Below are 17,898 nucleotides of genomic sequence, written 5' to 3' on the forward strand. Positions count from 1 at the left end.
GGCTCTGGTCTGCTCTGCTTCTCAGGATTTCTTTCCTGGTCAAGCTTTTCTACCATCTTTGTTTCTTAAACATATTCCACCTGTTGCTCCCAGTGATCCCTGTCTGCTCCTGTGCCTCGCTGCGCAGTCGTGGCAGCCTTAGCCGTCGTCAGTATCAGCTGTGCACACTGGGCTGAGGGGCCATGGGAGGAACTGCAGTATCTCCCAAACTGAAGTCTGGAGCTCCAGAAAGAGTCTATAAGAAGTACAAAGGTAAACTGAGCATTGAAAATTTCTATCATTTTTAATCTAAGATCCCTGATCTTAGCTTCTCCAACTGCTGAAATCCGTCAGGTGTTCCAAACAGTGGGATGATGCAATCTATGCCTCGCTGCAATAATCAGTGGCATTTTTACAAGCCCTGGGTGGTGCACTACGTCCCAGACAGACAGCTACACAGGAGGATGGAAAGGACTCCTGGGTAACGGCTGTTTTGTCACTACTCCCTTCTTTTCCTGAAACTTCTCATGTTCTGGATGCAGTGTGGAACATCTTTAAGAAAACTGGCAGGGGTATATCAAAAATCAACAAAGATTCTAAGGATATGTCACAAATAATAGTTCATAATTCCAAAAATTTTGAAAGGGTCATGGTCAGTATAAAATTCATCTATTCATTTATGCATTTGACAACTCAAACAAAAGCATTTCAAATGTGTTTCTAACAGTTCTTGAGGGTACAGTGTCATTGTCCACTGCTGAAACACCCCAAACTGACTGCAGTACCCCTGAGAGGGCATATTTAATGAGCAGCTTTACCTGTTTTCCACTTTATCCTCTCCAGAGGAGGCATGCTGGTTTTTTTCTACCATTACCCAGTCCTCCCAAGCCATGACACCCACACATTCCCCTGAGAGCACTGTCAGCAAGTCACTGCTCTTGAGCCCAGATCAGAGACACACAGCGGTGGATCACTCATAGCACCTGTTCTCATCCAAGCAGGGACTGAACCACAGCCACAGCCGACTAGGGGAACCTGACTGCCAGAAGTTTCTAGGTAGAAGTTTCTAAGTATCAGCAAGAGAAAGAAACTTAGTTGGGCGTCATCTGGACAATCACAAAAGTGCACTTTTCTCAACAGTGGGGGATTCACAGTGCTTTATCTGGGAGAGCCAGTGCGTACTCAGTGATGTCTTCATGTTTATAATTTGTCCTTGGTTTTTTTGAATTTACCTGGACTCAAAGCTCATCCAGTAACACCCCTTACACACACACACGCACACACGCACACGCACACGTCTGTACGGCCCTACAGCTCCACCGTGATGGTGCAGGCACGTGCTGCAGAGAAGAGCCACTGGCAGCCCTCTCATCTACTTTTAGTGTGAAAGTTATTACATCAGAAACAGTGGAACATTGTAATTAAGAAAGAAGAGCTTGGTTTAGAACGTTCTTGAGTCTTGTTAGTTATAGGAGGTCAAAATTCCATATGCCAGATGCATGTGGCTCCCCACACCAGCCCAGTGAGGTGGCAAGCTGAAACCTGCAGCACACTCTTAAGAACTAGTACGTGATGTCTGCGGATCAGGATCTATGAAGCTGCAGACCTAATGACCACAACTGGCCAAGCAGGGTGGAACGAAGAAAATCGGAGGAGAGGACCACAGCAGGCTGACTCCATGAGCAGCAATTACGCTCAGAATTAGACTCCAAGTTTAATTGGAGTCTAATTTAATTTAATAAAAAGACCTCCTCTTTTGTATTTTAAGCATCTGTTTCTATTTTAAAATGTAAATGAAGAAGGCTCTAAGAAGACAGGTAAAATGATACAACTAAAGACGTATGCAAATATTCTCGCACCGCCACTGTGGGGACAGCTGGTACCGTACATACGGCAGCTTTAGAGATGCTCAGACCTGAATCCAAGTCCCACTCTGCTGTTCCTTAGCTGTGAAGCCTGGAGCAGCCTTGGGAGGCCGCTCAGTCTCATTTTTCCCACTGTCACTTACACATGAAAGATAACACAGAGTACTTTTAAGATTGAAGTGAATAAAATATACTTTATGCTTGGGAGGAATGTAGTAAGTGCTGAAGGGGAAGGAAGGATGCTGTCATTGAGGACAAAATCAACCAAGGTTAAGTGCCGGAGATTTGGAGACATCCGTGTTGGTTTTATCTATTTGAAATAGATAAGCCTTTTCTTTTCCTTTCCAAACCATTTTCAAATATAAGCACACAGCCTCTGAATTTATGCTCATTATACATCACCTCCGTGGAACTCAGAACAGCATTCTCACAGATCTACTTGTTTGCTAACTCTCCCCACCACCCCACGCTGCCCTTTGGCATTTATTGTTGGTCCTTTTATTGACAGCGCTAGCGAGCTGAGAAAAGGCTTGCTTCATTGTTTTGCCTTTTTCCCTCAGTACTGGGGATCAAGCCTAGGAACACTACCATTGTGCGGTACCCCCAGCCTTTTAAAAAAAAATTGTGGAAAGGTTTTGATACATGGCCCAGCCCAGCCTTGAACTTGGGATCCTCTTGCCTTAGTCCCCTGTGTAGCTGGGATTACAGACCTGTGCCACCATACCCAGATACCTTTTTGCCTTTTAACTAGGCCAAAAGGCAAGCCCCAGAGCCACACAAATATTCTGGAAGAGGATTCCACTAAGTGTCCTGATACTCCGTCCTCCTCACTTTGGCCATAAGTAATAGTATTTCCCAGCCTCATTCCCAGAACTCATTTCCTAGTGTTCCAAAAAAGAACCCCTGCAAAAACAATCCCTGGGCCCAAATATCCTTTGGATTCAGTGTGATAACCACACATCTCAAGAGACTAAGAAGCAATTGTGAGGAGGAAAAAAAAGAATTTTCCTAAGAATGTGACTAATACTGTATCCCCAAGTCAGCAATAAGATGCCCTTGTGTCAGACACGTAGGACTGAGACAGGTTCAATGGTAGGTGATGCTTCCCTTTTGTAAAAGACATACATTGCTTCAGCTGTTTTGTTTTAAAGGAGGGAGTTGTATGTTCTACTTAGAAAAGACCAGGATGCTCTATGTGTCATGGGAGATAATCTGCAGGATCTTCTGTTCTCTTCTCTTCTCTTTTTTCTCTTCTCCTCTCCTCTCCTCTCCTCTCTTCTCCTCTCTTGTCTCTTCTCCTCTCCTTTTTCCTCCTCTTTTCTTTCTTCTCCCTCTCTCTCTCCTCTCTTCCCTTCTCCCCTCCTCTCCTCTCCTCTCCTGCTTCCCTAGCCTATCTGAGGAACGTTCCCTTATTTCCATCTAAACTCCAAAAAGTGCTCTAGAATTTGGTATTCATCAAGTTTTCTTGGTCCTGTTTCTTCAGGATTCCTATTTCCCTGCATTCTAGATGTGTGATTCACTTGTTGAGATCATAGGGGAGAAACAGAACTGTCATTAAACTGATTTAAAGGCTACATCTATCCATTTGCCTGAGCAGTTTGAACATTGGAAAGGCCCAAAAATACTTTTAAAAAGACCTAGGCCATGTGACTCAGCTAAGCTCTGATCCTTCTCTAATTATTATAGTGTAGCTAGAGTAATAAGGGATATTCACAGTAGTTCTTGCAACCTCCATTAATGTAATAAATGTTACAAACCTTGTATAACAGTCTAAATGTTGTAGACATGTCATTTGTTCTTCTTGAAAGGAATTATGTTTGGTACTTTCATTTTCTTTCAGCTTGAGTATGTTCTCTCAACTTTGTTCTTTTAAGAACTATGAAAGAATCATTGTTTCATAATCCCCTTTTACAAAAGAAGTTAGGACCTGGGATGTAGCTCAGTGGCACAACAACCGCCTGGCAAGTGCAAGGTCCTGAGTTTGATTCCCATTATAAAAAAAAAGAAAAAGAAAAAGAAAGAAATTATAATTTCTGTAGGCACCAGGTTTGTTTGAAGTTAATTGCTTTTATCAGTTGCTGGTTTTGAACGTTTGGTCCTTGGACGACATTTGAATCGCCTGGACATCTGAGCAGGCACCTGGGAATACTGCCTGTAACAAACTTCCAACTGGTCATTTGCCTGTTAGAATATGTGAATCAATAAACTGTCGAGAAGCTCCGTGTATATGTCTAAATGGGAACCGCTACTTAATTTTTAAACTTGCTTGTTTCTTAACCACAAACAGGATCTCTCATTGTAGGGAGTGTGTGACATTGACAGTTTCCTTAGAACAGATTGTCTAGCTGTGAAACTACACTTCACTAGTCCACAAAATTTTCTCTGCTGTGCTGGAGAGGCTGGAAATAGAGGAGGAAACACTGACTTGGGGCAGGGTCGTGCTGAGTCACACGCTGAAACATCACAACCCTTTGTTCTGGGCAAGAGATCTGAGAAAGGACAGCGCCGAGGCAGCGGGGACCCTCCCCTGGTTACAGGTCGGCCAGCGATTCCACCAGGCCGCTCTGCCCTGCTGTGGGCGCTGCGCAGCCTGGGCCTTCCAGGGGTCCCCACATGTGCAGTGTGCAGGGCCCGGGCAACGCCACCCCCAGCCCAGCTCCTCAGCTCTCCTTTGTCACCTACAGATCCGGAACTCGGGGCCCGCAGACAGCACGGTGCAGTTCATCTTCTATCAGCCCATCATCCACCGCTGGAGGGAGACGGATTTCTTTCCGTGCTCGGCAAGCTGTGGAGGAGGTAAGGCTGTCCCCTGACCTCGGGCACCCTGGGCTTCTGCAGGGAGAGGTGTGGCTGTCGTGCGAAGGCAATGACATCAGCATGGGAGAAATGCGGCGCGGTGGGGTCCAACTGCGACTTCAAGGTGGAGCCAAACCCTGAAGCCCTCAGGGAAGACGCTTGAAAGTCCTCATAAGCATGTTCCATGGTAGAGTCCCCGTTACAGGAAATACTCTCTCCTACTTTCCTTGAGTTTATGAGGGCCCTAGTAATCTGGCAGCAGCACCATCCTGAAGCACTTCCATTGCTTCCCGCACAAACTGCTCATCGGGTCGAGGGGAAGCATTTTATTCTGGAATCAAGTGAAGAGTGTTGGTCAGGCTTACATGGTGCGATGAAAGAATACGTCGAATGTTTAACTTTTTAAAAATGGTTCCAGTAAAAGCGCACGGCCGTGAATCCCCTTCAGAACATTCCTGCTGGCTTCGAGCACTCTTATGCCACCAGCAACTGTGGAAGTGCTCTTCTGCGTCTTTGGCTGCACTGTGCCGCTGCCTCAGAGTCCCGAATCTGTGTAAACCGTTTGCCTTTCACGGTCATTCTGGCTTTGGGGAAAAGTGAGAATCTGCGTGCTGCCATGCCTGGTAAACAAGATCTGAGAGGACACACCATAATGCTCTCACAAGCCTGCTTTTCCAGGGGAGAGCACGCAGCAGCAACATTCACTGTATTTTTGATACCTCACAAGGGTACTATCAAAAGAGGACTTCCAGAGCTGCTGCAGAAAGTGGCAAGGTTGACAGGATAAGAGTGCCAGAAGCAAGGGGGAGTCTTTGGAGGAGGACTGATGAGAGTATATATTTTACTATAATTTTTTTACTTTAAGTATTCACCATATGTTTCAATCACACCTCATATTTAATTTGAAAAAATAGTTTACTACCAGAAAAAATCAGTACCTTATAGACTTACAGTCAGATCATTTTGAGCTCCACCTCATCGGGTATACATTAAAAAGAGTGACATTTTCTTTATATATTTGCTAAAACACGTCTCTCTGAAAAAGTCACAAGATGCATTTCTGACTCCACCTTACCACATCTGTATCCTAAACAGCATTCTGTGTTACCAGAGAAGTTTTTGTTTTGGGTTTTGGTTTTTTCCTCATACTTTTTGTTCTTCATAATTATAGTGATTATATATATAATAATTGCTGTGGATTGTTTTATAATAATGTATTTTGCCATTTCCTTATAACAGATCATTTAGGTCATTTAAACCCTTCTACTATTATAATGTAATGAATAATTTAATAGCTAAGTATTTTTCTCCTTTCACATGATTTCTTGGAGATAAATACTCAGCAGTGAGGTTCCTAGATAAATAAGTTTCAGAACTCTTTCGTGGTTACTGGCATATACGACCAAATTCTTCTAGAAAATAACAAGAAATGTTCGAGTATTTTAGATTTTTTTCCAACTTTTAGATTTTTAAAAGTTTTCGTGATTACAAAATTACACGTATATTTGTTTGAAAATTAGCACATCAAATAAGCTCTAGCTCTAGCTTCATGGAAGCCTGTTAATTGACCAGCTTAAAATTGTTCCCCCATATAGGTATCACTAAGTTAATTTTGACAGGAGGTAAAATGGTAATATCTCAAAACATAGGCAAATGAATATCCATTAACTATTGTAAAACAGTAAAAACATATGATGTAATTCACCTTATCTGTGTTATTTTTGTCTATATATATTGGGATCAAATGACTATAAATTTGATTCTGTAGAGCAACATTAGATTTCAACGGAAAAGCACTGGGTCAAAATGCCATCAAGTACTTCTACTCTGTTGTTAAATAACTATTAATTTGATATTTTAACGCTTCCAGTAGATCAGCATTTCTAGTTGTTCTCTGTCCTGAAGAGAAAATTGCTCTGTTTAAAACTAAACTGCTATTACTTTGATTTTTTTCATGGGATCGTATTGTTTTGATCATCTATTAATTACTAGCAGAGAAAACAGTTTCAAAGAATAAAATCATTTTCAATTTTGTTCTTTTTAAACAAAAATCATGCTTTGTGAGAAATAACAACTCAATTCTATGTGCACTATACAAGTTTCACACAGAGCTGCTGTGAGAGTATAATTTCACTCATCTCATCAGTAATTTACTATATAATAAGGTAATTAGTGTTAAGTTCATATCTATCCCTTGGGGCCTCACACTCCTTATCTCTAAATGATGAAGTAGAACTATGAGTGTTTTTCAAATGTCTTCAGGTGTGACAAAGTTCATTCAAAGGAAGTTTTCCTAGGAGGACCAGATGAAAGAAAAACTGTTCTCAGTACAGACGTAAGGCTCAGGGAGACCAGTAGTCCTTTTACTTCATGGACCAATTTGAAAATTACTGAAGAAGTTACCTCCAAATTCTCTCTTATGTTGCTTATTCCAGATCCCACTAGTGGGCCGTTTTGCCCAGTGTAAAGGATTGCTATTCCAAAACACCTCGAGAAACTTCCAAAAATATGGTTATCTACTCATTTTGGTCGTTTACTTCATTTTCTTTCTAACTTTTCACTTCATATTCTCCACAATAGCTTCAAATGAATGGGGTTAGGTTGGCAAATTAAAATCATAATCTCAGATTTATACTTTATTGCTTATGCCTCCATGATGAATTCTGTCCTACAGTAGAATTATTATGTGAAAAATTATATGTTTAGCTTGTCATAAAATAAGCTGCTATGGAGTACAGTGGATTTGATAAATAAAAGTATATTTTTATCTTTAATACTATTTTGTGAATTGATTTTCTTATGAAGCAAAAAATTAGATGGAATATGTGTTCTTACCCATTACATTTGTTATTTTCCATGCTTTTCATCTTTCCAGTAAAATTTTAAGAAGTCTTTTTTTAGGTCTTTAGTGAACAATTAATTTTTGTGGGTGGTCTGAGAACATAGCCTCAAGCCAGGAAATTTTCCTTAAAATCCTCCTTCTGATTTCCTAGAAATTTTTGCAAGTCCCTTAACAATTTAAATATTGCTTCCTAATACATATTTAGCAATAACAGTATTCAGCCACCTGCCAGAAAGAATATATTTGTGTGATTGGTAAGGATTAGAATAATATAATGTTTTAACTCTCTATGTACACTTATTTTTCACCCTAAGAATCTGTTTCTTGATCACCACCCTACCAGAAATGCACAAGAAAATAAAAACCTAGAAGGAAACATAAATATATTATGACAATGACTAAACCAATTATTACTCAACAATGTTTTCTTTAAAAGAGGCTTCTCTAACCATTGGAAATTTGTAGATAGAGGCTAAAAAATATAGGCTAAAAACTTAATGTCAAGAGAAATGGTAAAAGATTTTGGAGAAAGCAAAATTTAAATAGTAGAGAAGATTTCTTTGTTGTGCTGTTTTGTTGCTGTTTCCTAGTTCTGCAAGAAACAGGATTCATAGTGGCTACTGTTAGGATCTCAATTGTCCATTTATTCAGATCAAAGAATTTAGGCATTGGGAATTTAGCTCAGCGGCACAGCGCCTGCCTGGCAAGCCCAAGGTCATGAGTTCCATTCTTGGTACCGGAAGAAAAACAAACAACAACAACAAAAAAAAACAGATCAAAGAATTTAGTTTGAATTTAAGCAAAAGTCATATTCTCTGGCAGCTGGCAGAACCCAATCCTGTGCTGTACTCCATTAGCCCCCACTGTGCAAGGAGGAGAATTCTAGGTTAGTTAGTTAGTCAGTTAGTTAGTTAGTTAGTTAGTTAGTTAACTCTTCCTCATGCCATAGGTGCTAAGAAGGCAACTTGGCATCCTTGCATAAGATAGTAGGTTAAATAAATACTTAGTCTTTTTTTTGCCAAGAATTCTGTATTATAGTTCTACATTACACAAAAGAAATTAAAATAGTAGTTCTTACTCCATAGTTTTATAATCTGACTATGCTCTTGTGTAATTCAAGCCCTATAATATAATGTAAGTATTAAAATGAATGGATTGCTTATGAAAAACATAGTAAACTAGTACTGTAGAAATTAACAAACTTTCCAATTGCGTATCTTTTTTACTGAAAATTACTGAGGCATTGGGAATAATTTCCATTAATATGAGATGGCCAGAAAACATCAAGAAATGTATTGCACTGGCTTGTGCTTTTAAATTGCGTGGTTGGCTCGATCTCCATAGGTTACCAGTTGACCTCAGCTGAGTGCTACGATCTGCGGAGCAGCAGAGTGGTTGCTGACCAGTACTGTCATTATTACCCAGAGAACGTCAAGCCCAAACCCAAGCTTCAGGAGTGCAACTTGGATCCTTGTCCGGCCAGGTCAGTCCAATTTACTGGTTCCTTTATCATAAACATGAGTAAGTTTCCAAATAAACATCTTAAATTTAAATGAACTTTTAAAATTAAAATAAAACTGCAGGTGTTGCTGTTAGTGCCCATTCCTGATTGTATGTCACTAGCACCTTTGCCTCTCAATGGTGCTCCTATGCGATGCCACTCGGAGTCTACGGACTTTGCTTCTGTAGAGCAGTAGGTAAAGCACTCTTCAGAGTCATGTTCTCTTCCAGTTTCTTTTCACTCTGATTCCTAGTTTGTCTCCTTAGCAAGATACTGTAGGGAAAGGGCAGCTTGATATTCTTATCCAGTTTGATAGCCTTATGTTCTCAGAACTCTTTTCATTTTTTCTCTGTCCCTGATCAGGAGCATGATCAAAGCAGACTATATATCAGGGTTACAACTGATCGATTCCGTCACTGGTCCATACTGATTAATTAGGCTCAGGACTGCCTTAACACTGTTCTATGATTTTTGAGCAAATTCAGCCTTTGTAGGACTTATTTCCAACACCAAGGTTTTTTTTGAAAATCTTTTGAAATAGAAGCTTCAAAAATTTAAACACTTAACACTTTCATGCATCATTGTTTACTTCTGGGAAACCCTAATGGACTTTCAGATTATTTGCAGGTTCAAGAACAAATGTGACAGGGCTGGGGATATAGCTCAGGGGCACAGTGCCTGCCTGGCAAGTGTGAGGTCCTGAGTTTGAGTCCCAGTACCAAAACGAAAGGAAAAAAAAAAAAAAAAGAATAAACCTTACAATGAAAATCTTTTTTTTTTATTTTAAAGACAATGCTAAAAAAGAACAATAGCAAAATACCAACAACATAGGCAAAAACAAAACAAAGCCAAAAAAATAAAAATGATACAGGATTTCAGAACAAAACAAAATGATAGGAATTTACAGTCGCTGTTATACTATGTATTGTTATCTTCAACAAAGTTGCTCAGATTACCAGATATAAGAACGCAAGGTTAGGGGCTGGGGATTTAGCTCAGCGGCAAAAGCACCTGCCTGGCAAGCGCAAGGTCGTGAGTTCGGTTCCCGGTACCGGAGAAAAACAAAAAAAAAAAAAAAAAAAAAAAGAACGCAAGGTTGATCAAACCATTAAAGAGAATAAAGAATTTTTAAAAATTAGAAATGATGCAGAGTTTCACTAGACAAGATGATAGGAATTCACCAATGGTTGTTATGTTGCACATTGTTGTCTTCAAGTTAGTTGTTCAGATTACTAGATATAAGCATGCAAGACTGGTCAAAAAGGAAAAACATAGGCATTAACTGAGGGAAAGGGACAGTGAAAATCTTAGGTAATGAGTACTCATGGAAGCGCAGGTCAAGCATCTTTCCGAGGGAGAGGCATTTAACACTTGCAGCTCTTCCTACTAACTCTCCTCAGCAACAGTTCACTCAGCCACCTGTATTGGTGAGGATATAAGAAACTCTTCCCCCAAAAGTAATTACAAAAACTGAAAGATAAAATATCCTTTCCCAAATTTCTTGGGTTTCTGAGAAACACTTCAATGTTATTTATTAAAATCAGAGTTTAGTAATTATATATATAGATAGAAAGCTCTGAATAATTAAAATACTACAGTGTGGGCAATGAAGATGTGAAGCATCCAATCTTTATGTTGTGACCAGTTGCAATTTATGTTTTTATTTTCTGCATTTAACTTTTAAAGTTCATGTCCTTATACTCTTTCTACCTTATCCTCATGAATTCCAAACTTAAACTTCCTGTCATGTGACAGGAAATTGCTATTATTTACTAGCCTACAGAAAGCATATTACCGGGGCTGGGGATTTAGCTCAGCGGCAAAAGCGCTTGCCTGGCAAGCACAAGGTCGTGAGTTCGGTTCCTGGTACCGGAGAAAAACCAAAAAAACTAAAAAAAAAAAAAAGAAAACATATTACCTACCTCATAAAAGTGCACTCAGGAACAGAACAAATATATCTTGCATAACTGTAAAATTTAAGTGAAGTTTAATTTAGCTTTATATTATACCAGATTGTTATATACTAAAAGTTAGATATGATATAAAAACTAAATTTTAACACTTTGCTTGAATTTCTTTAGTTTGGAAAAAGTAAGCATTTGAAATATTTTAACTATGCAATTTAACACTATTTTAAGATATTCTCTTTTTTACATTTTTTATCCACACCTATAACAGAAAGATTGGGGTATAAAAAATATATTTATCTCAACTCAGACATTCAACTCCCCCTTGACTTTGAAAGTCTTACATGCACATTTCCATGAAAATTTGAATGTGGAAGAATTTGTCTCACACAACTGCAGTAAGTTTTTCCCACTAGGAAAAAAACTTAAGTGAAAAAAGCAGCTATGGAAGAGAGTTGTGAAATAAAAGCATTTTGCTAACAATTGAAGAAAATATTCGTAATCAGAAAAATTCCTTTTGGCCTCTGAATTTTACCCATTCCTCTCTGTGGGAGTAAGATTTTTGGCCTCTCTGTGGGAGTAAGATGTTTTTTATTCTCCAAAAGAAAAGGTTATACTGAAGGGAGATTGCCTGTGCAATTTGTGCTTTTTCTGTGCCATGTGTTACTTTAAAACATCGAATACAGCACATGTGTATGTTGGGACAGGTGGCCATTTAAAAAAAAAGAAAGAAAAGTGAGAAAAGGAAAAATAAAAAGTAAGTTGGAGGCAAATGTAAGGAAGCTGCTCCTTTATTGAAGGAGTAATTAGACAAAGCTGTAAAAATTAAGACTGACAGTAAGTGAGGCTGAAAGGAAAGCTTCTTAGCTGTGCTGCTCTGAGGCTGACACCTCAGGAATGGCGATGAAATGCACTGAGCTCTTCTGTGTGCTTAAGATCAGAGCAACCTTTCTGAGTCCCAAGACAAAATGAGGAAGTGAGCCTGAGAAAAGTAAAGAGACTAGAAAATAGATCTTCTCGTCCATCTGCCGCTGCAGAGTCAAATCCTCAAGGAACTGTTCTCGACCTACACATAGAATTGTCTAATTTTCTACCCCAAATTAGAAACTAACAAAAAGAAGGTGCAGGCTTCCTTAGGGCAAAGTCACATATTTTTGGACTTTAAAAAACTTATTGTATCTAACTATTAAGATATTTATTCACTTTTTTCCTGTTCACAGTGGCATTTGGGGACTGTTTATAGTTCTGAGAAGCAAAATCCCATTCAGACAGCCATACCCTTTTCCTTTCCAGACAGAAAAGTGTCACAAACAACAAAAATAGCGCTAAAAATTAAGGTTGCCAATGTAATTTTAGTGCTGACCTTGGTTTTCTCACCCATAAAGCGAGGGGAGAGAGTTGTTGCTTGCATTAAATTATTGATTTCAAACTGTGCCAAAGGAATCTGCTGTTCCACAAGATTGTTTCCTTCAGTTTCAATTTACATGTTTTAAAGTATTTTTGAACAATAATTCACAAATATATATTTAAACATATTGAACAGTGATTCAAGCTAAGTTGAACTGTAAGAGAAAGTTTCAACAATTGTAAAACTGTGTACCAGCAAAGTAAATACTTTTTGTCCTCACCAAATTCTCCCTTTATTTCTGCTCAGTTGAAAAATTGAGTACCTTAAGATTGCCAGGGAAAATGCTGAAACTATTATCATGAGTACCTACTTCTTGCATTAATAAGAATGTTCTTATTACTACACATTTAATACCAAAAGAAAACAAAATGAACTGGATATGACCCCTGGTAGGCATATTCTCTGATGTCCACCTGTGTGTTTGTCAAAATACCTCACTGTCCTCATTATTTTGCCTTATAATAAGTAAAAGTTGTATATTTGAGCAGATTGTCTAAAATTTGCTTAGTAAATATTCTTACTGGGTTTCTATACTATGGTGCCATATATGATATAAAGCCTTTCAACGACCAGATGTTTCTAGGGCTGCAACCTGCTGCTTGTTCTCGTGTCCATAACCCTCCCAACTTCAAACTTGGTGGTTGTCGGTGTCAGTCATTACTTTAGTTTTAGGAAGTTCACAAACTTCCTGACTATATGGACAACGAACTTCTGGGAGTTGTTTTATTTTTATTTTTTTTTTTTTTGGTTTTTCTCCGGTACTGGGAACCAAATTCACGACCTTGCGCTTGCCAGGCAGGCGCTTTGCCGCTGAGCTAAATCCCCAGCCCTGGGAGTTGTTTTAAATCAGCACTGATCTGAGGTAGCCGCAGATCACAAGGCATGGAGGAATACCTCCCTGCTTACCAGCAGTTCAGTTTCGGCTCTAATTCTCTCTCTTCCTTTTTTGCTTTCTTTGCTTTTCCACGTCATTGTTTATTCATTTTTTTCTTCTCCCTCTTGTTTTCCCTTTCTTACACTCACCAAGTGCAGCCACTGGCTGCCCTGATTATAGATTAGTTCACCCAATAGTCCCTGAGACTAAAGATATTACTGACACCTTTCAAAATCATTTATATATTTTTATAGCTTTTTTCTGATTCTAAATGCTAGCTTAGAACTGTTGGTAAAATTAAAAGACTATAGTGAAAACAATAAAACTCACTAATAATCCTGAATGCCCCCAGATAACATTTCTCATGTGTTTACTATGCTTTTCCTCTCACCTATAGCATACAACATAGCTGGGGTCATACTCTAAGCAGACACCCAGAATTGGGTGACGTAGCTAGCACTCTTTGCTTCCCTCTTCCACAAGCAGCCCAGGACCTCCAGATCAGGGAGTAATTCGTGTTTTTGCTGAGGCAGAGACTGAAGCCGGTTGCCTTTTTAGACCAGAAATTGGACCACGCTGAATGCCCAGCAGTTTCATCCCGGGAAAGCTTTCTTGCTCTGTTGCGTCACCAATGCAGTCATTTGTATGAAGTGATAAAACTCTTAGTTTCCCAGCCAAAAGTCTCAAAAGTGGAGCCAACATTTAAGGCTCAGAAGGGAAGAAAGGAGAAAAGGAAGTATAAAGGTCTAACGGACTTTAGCTGAAATAACTTCTCTCACTGGCAGCTGAGAGCTGGGACATCCCTATGCCCATCACACGCCGTGTGCAGTGTGCTCCACGTTCTGGCGGTGGTCTGACTTGGCCCTTCCCAGGGCTTTGGAGACATGCCCCTCCTACGTGTAAGAGATCTGCTGCACATTTGTACTTTTAATGCTATATATATTATAATATATATAATTTTAATGCTATATAAGTTCTTTCCTATGTCACTAAGCATTTGGAATCCACTAAAATATAAAGTTCGCTCCTGTACCTACCACCCCTTACCCATAGCTTCTATCTTACACCATGGGAAGCTTTTCTGAAATTTGTGCAGTGGTTTGTGCCGTTTGCTTGGGTGAAAAGTCCATCATGTGCATACCTACAGCTCAGACGCAACTAAAAAGCATCATTTTAATTCAGCGAAGGAGCACCTTCCGTTTTCAGAGCAGATTCAGATGTGAAACATGCAACATTTGGCCTCACACATCGTAGCCTGTGAGATGGGCTTAAACTGTCAAGCGGAAATTGTACAAGACTGTGCTTGTGAGGAGATCGGAGAAGCACCTTTTCAGATTTGTTTGGCACAGACCATGAGTTTTTGCTCCAAAGCAGTAATGAATGGACTTGAATTGGCAAACAGTGGACAAGTAGAAAAGATTCTCACTCATCATCCTATCATAACCACAATCATTAGCAAACAAATCTGTTTCTACCTAAAACTGCATCCAGATTTCCACTTCCCTGAAGAAATGCAGAGCAACAGTCCTAAGCAAATTCCTAAACTCGTATCCCCCAAGTGGCAATTCTTGGTGATTCAAATGGAATTTTTGTTTGTTGTCCAGCTTAGTTTTTGGAGTAAATTGCATAAATTATCTCTGGCCAGGGACCAAATTATGAAAAGAAGTACCAGAATTAAACCCTAATGTCATGGTAAGGACACGCACTGCACTGGGCGAGGTAGTACATGCTGTAGGTGTGGAAAAGCCTGCACTTTCATCGTTACCGGTGACTAACCCGTCACAGCAGTGTAGCCTGGTGGTTAGGAGTAGGAGCTTTGCAATGACACAACCTGGATTGAGAGCCTGCCCCTGTCACTTACAAGCTGAGTAGCCACTGGCAAATTATCCATCCTCGCTGAGCCCCAGTTGTTTCATTCTATGAAGTGAGGATAATAACAGTATTTACCTCATAAAGTTGTCATGAGGAATAAGTGATGTAATGCTTTTCAAGAACTCAGCAGAGTGCCTGACATACGATAAGCACTCAGTAATGTTAGTTGCTCTTGATATTATGACAAAGATCGTGGCTATGATAACGTTCATGTTACCTCAGAGAAACAAACTCTCCAGGAAACCAGCTTTCTCATCTATAAAAGGAAAAGATGGAAATCTAGAATTTACTGTGAGTCTAGAAAGCAGTTCTTTACTTGTTATTTTGGTTTTTGGGGGGTGTTTTTGTTTTTGTTTTTGTTTTTGTTTTTGTTTTTTTTTGTTTTCCGGTACCGGGAATTGAACTCACGACCTGGCACTTGCCAGGCAGGCGTTGTGCCGCTGAGCTAAATCCCCAGCCCCTATTTGTTATTATAACAACAGGAAACAAAATTCTAGGAGTATAGCAGCTTTAAAATAAATCCCAGCCAAGCGGCTGGTACATGTCTCTAATCCCAGTACTATGGGGATTGAAGAAGGACTACCATGAGTTCCAGGCCAGCTTGGGCTAAATAATGAGTTTTAAAACAATAAAAAAATCACATTTATCATACTTTTAAAATATCATGATGATGAGAAATTAAGGTAATTAGCAACTCCTAATATTTCAGTTCACAAGTATTTAATGACCCCCACTTAACTACTTATGAGACATTGTCATTTAATTTATGCCATGGATATTTCCAAAAAGGAAAATTCAATGTAAGAACTAAAAAATGGTTGAATTATCTAACAGTTAAGATATCATGAAATGTCTTCTTCATCACGAAGTTCATGTCATGATGGATTTTATTACAGAAGCGAAATGATTTAGAAAAGTAATGACTTTCTTTATTCTGTTCAGTATCGTTTAAACATACTATTTGGAATAGCTCATGAGTAAGCCATACAACAAACTACCATAAAATTTTATTTCTCCTCATAATTAGATAAGTAAAGCAGACTTCTGGTGCCTTTCAGAAGGCATGATCATACCTTTCCTAAGCTCTCAGATGCACCACACATCACCTGAGAGATAACCAACAATAACTCAGTCATTGGAGCAATTCAATTCTTCTACCAAGTCAGTTCATCATTAATACAAACATCATTTTGTATATTGCATTTTGAACTTTTTAGAAGTGCAATATTTGTGTAATTCTTTGGTTATCTTCTGAGTTCGTAGGATGTTATTATTTTTCCATTTTGACCTCAATCTGTGGGTTTGTAGCCATGTGACTTTACTACCTAAGCATTTTCTTCACCTAGTGTCCCTAGGCCTGAGTGTTACCTTCTTAAAAATGAATGTAATGTTCCTGCCAAAGAGTAACTGTGATGAATCAACAAAAGAATGCATATATAACTCACCAATGTGTCAAGAACTCCAAAAATTTAGCTGTCATTACTCAACTGAGACCCAAACTGGTAAAATGACTTGCCCAATTTCACTTCAGTTTGAAATTTGTGAGATGTTTTCACACCCATTATCTCATTTTAGTTTTACAGTCTTTAGGAAGTTACCAGCCAGAGATTGTCATACATGTTTTACAGATGAAAAGGCTGAAGCTCAGACAGGTTAAGTGACCTGCCCCAAATCAGGGTGGGCAAAAACAAGCTGGGTTGTGGATCCAGGACTTCCAGCTCCAAGGGTCTCCTACACTACATAAACACAGGGAGCCTGACCCATGTGCAGCTGTCAGGCTGTCATATCCACAGGTACCCTTGTTCTGATGATGCCCCCAGCAACCTGTGAGATCTGGGAGCATAGACCCCCACAGCCACCACGGAACTGCTAAGCATTTCAGTGTAAGGTTTAAGTGTTTCCATCAATCATATATCCAGATTAAGTGAGTGTCTTTCATGTGAACACTCAAATCAGACAGGACCCATATCACTCAGTACAGGAAAAAGCAAACAAAGCCCCAAAAACTATTTGTCTCATTTAAAAGTAATGTCTCATTTAAAAGTAATTCAAAAATTACATTCATTGACATCAAGAATGTTTAACCTCAGAAATGTAGATGTTTGAATATTTTGTATCACCTGATCCAAAATATTAAAAGTCTCTTATAATTAGTTTTATAGCAGAAAATGAATTTGCCTAAAAAGATGCTTTTAGATCATGACGACGAAGTAGGCCCCATTAGGCCTGGTCCCAGTTACGCCCAGGAAATGAACGTTGCTGACAGTTACTACTGGAAAAATTGGGAAGTTTGCAAACATTTTCTCATTTGCTGCCTTCTACCATGCCTACATAAATGTTCGGATGACTCACTCTGTGTCAGAAAGTTGACAAATATTAAAGGAGGAGGGATTTGTGAAAATCATCTCAGTTCGGTGGTGTTTGAACGGTGAACAGAGCTCTGAGTTCTGGCTCAGCAACCACCAAAGTTGGAAAAGTAAGATGGAGTCAGTGGCGTGAGTTTCCAGATACCCATTCTTACTTCGTCTTAGGGTTCTTGACTTCAAGCTGCATTTGGAATTTGCAGAAGACCAAAGCTGAAGTCCAAGTGGAGGCAATCAAGGTTACACAGAACAAAGAGCACGGACCTGTCAGCTTTCTTCGCTGTCACAAAGTGACGAAGAGAATCAGTTTACAGAGCAAAGGTTTACTTTGGCTCATGAGTTTAGGTGTCATTTCCACCCACTCGCCTGCCAGCTCCATTGCTTGGACCTTAGATGAGGCAAAACATCACAGATGAGGAGCATGGGGAAGAGAAGACTGTTCATGTCAAAACAGCTGGGAAACGGAGAGACAGACAGAGATGCATGACAGA

At 39.4% G+C, this 17,898-nt stretch overlaps 1 protein-coding gene across 2 annotated transcripts in view; it reads left to right on the top strand.

Moving 5' to 3' along the window:
* The window catches only part of Adamtsl1 (ADAMTS-like 1), a 462,751-nt gene that overhangs the window by 228,286 nt on the left and 216,567 nt on the right, over positions 1-17,898 (top strand). For both annotated transcript variants that reach the window (XM_005388722.1, XM_005388721.2), the window contains exons 8-9: positions 4,529-4,640; positions 8,827-8,965. In XM_005388722.1, the coding sequence (XP_005388779.1) occupies positions 4,529-4,640; positions 8,827-8,965 (251 nt within the window). The remainder of the gene's footprint in view (positions 1-4,528; positions 4,641-8,826; positions 8,966-17,898) is intronic.

Source organism: Chinchilla lanigera, unplaced genomic scaffold (assembly GCF_000276665.1).
Source record: "Chinchilla lanigera isolate Chin_1 unplaced genomic scaffold, ChiLan1.0 scaffold00033, whole genome shotgun sequence".
NCBI classification, from domain to species: Eukaryota; Metazoa; Chordata; class Mammalia; order Rodentia; family Chinchillidae; genus Chinchilla; species Chinchilla lanigera.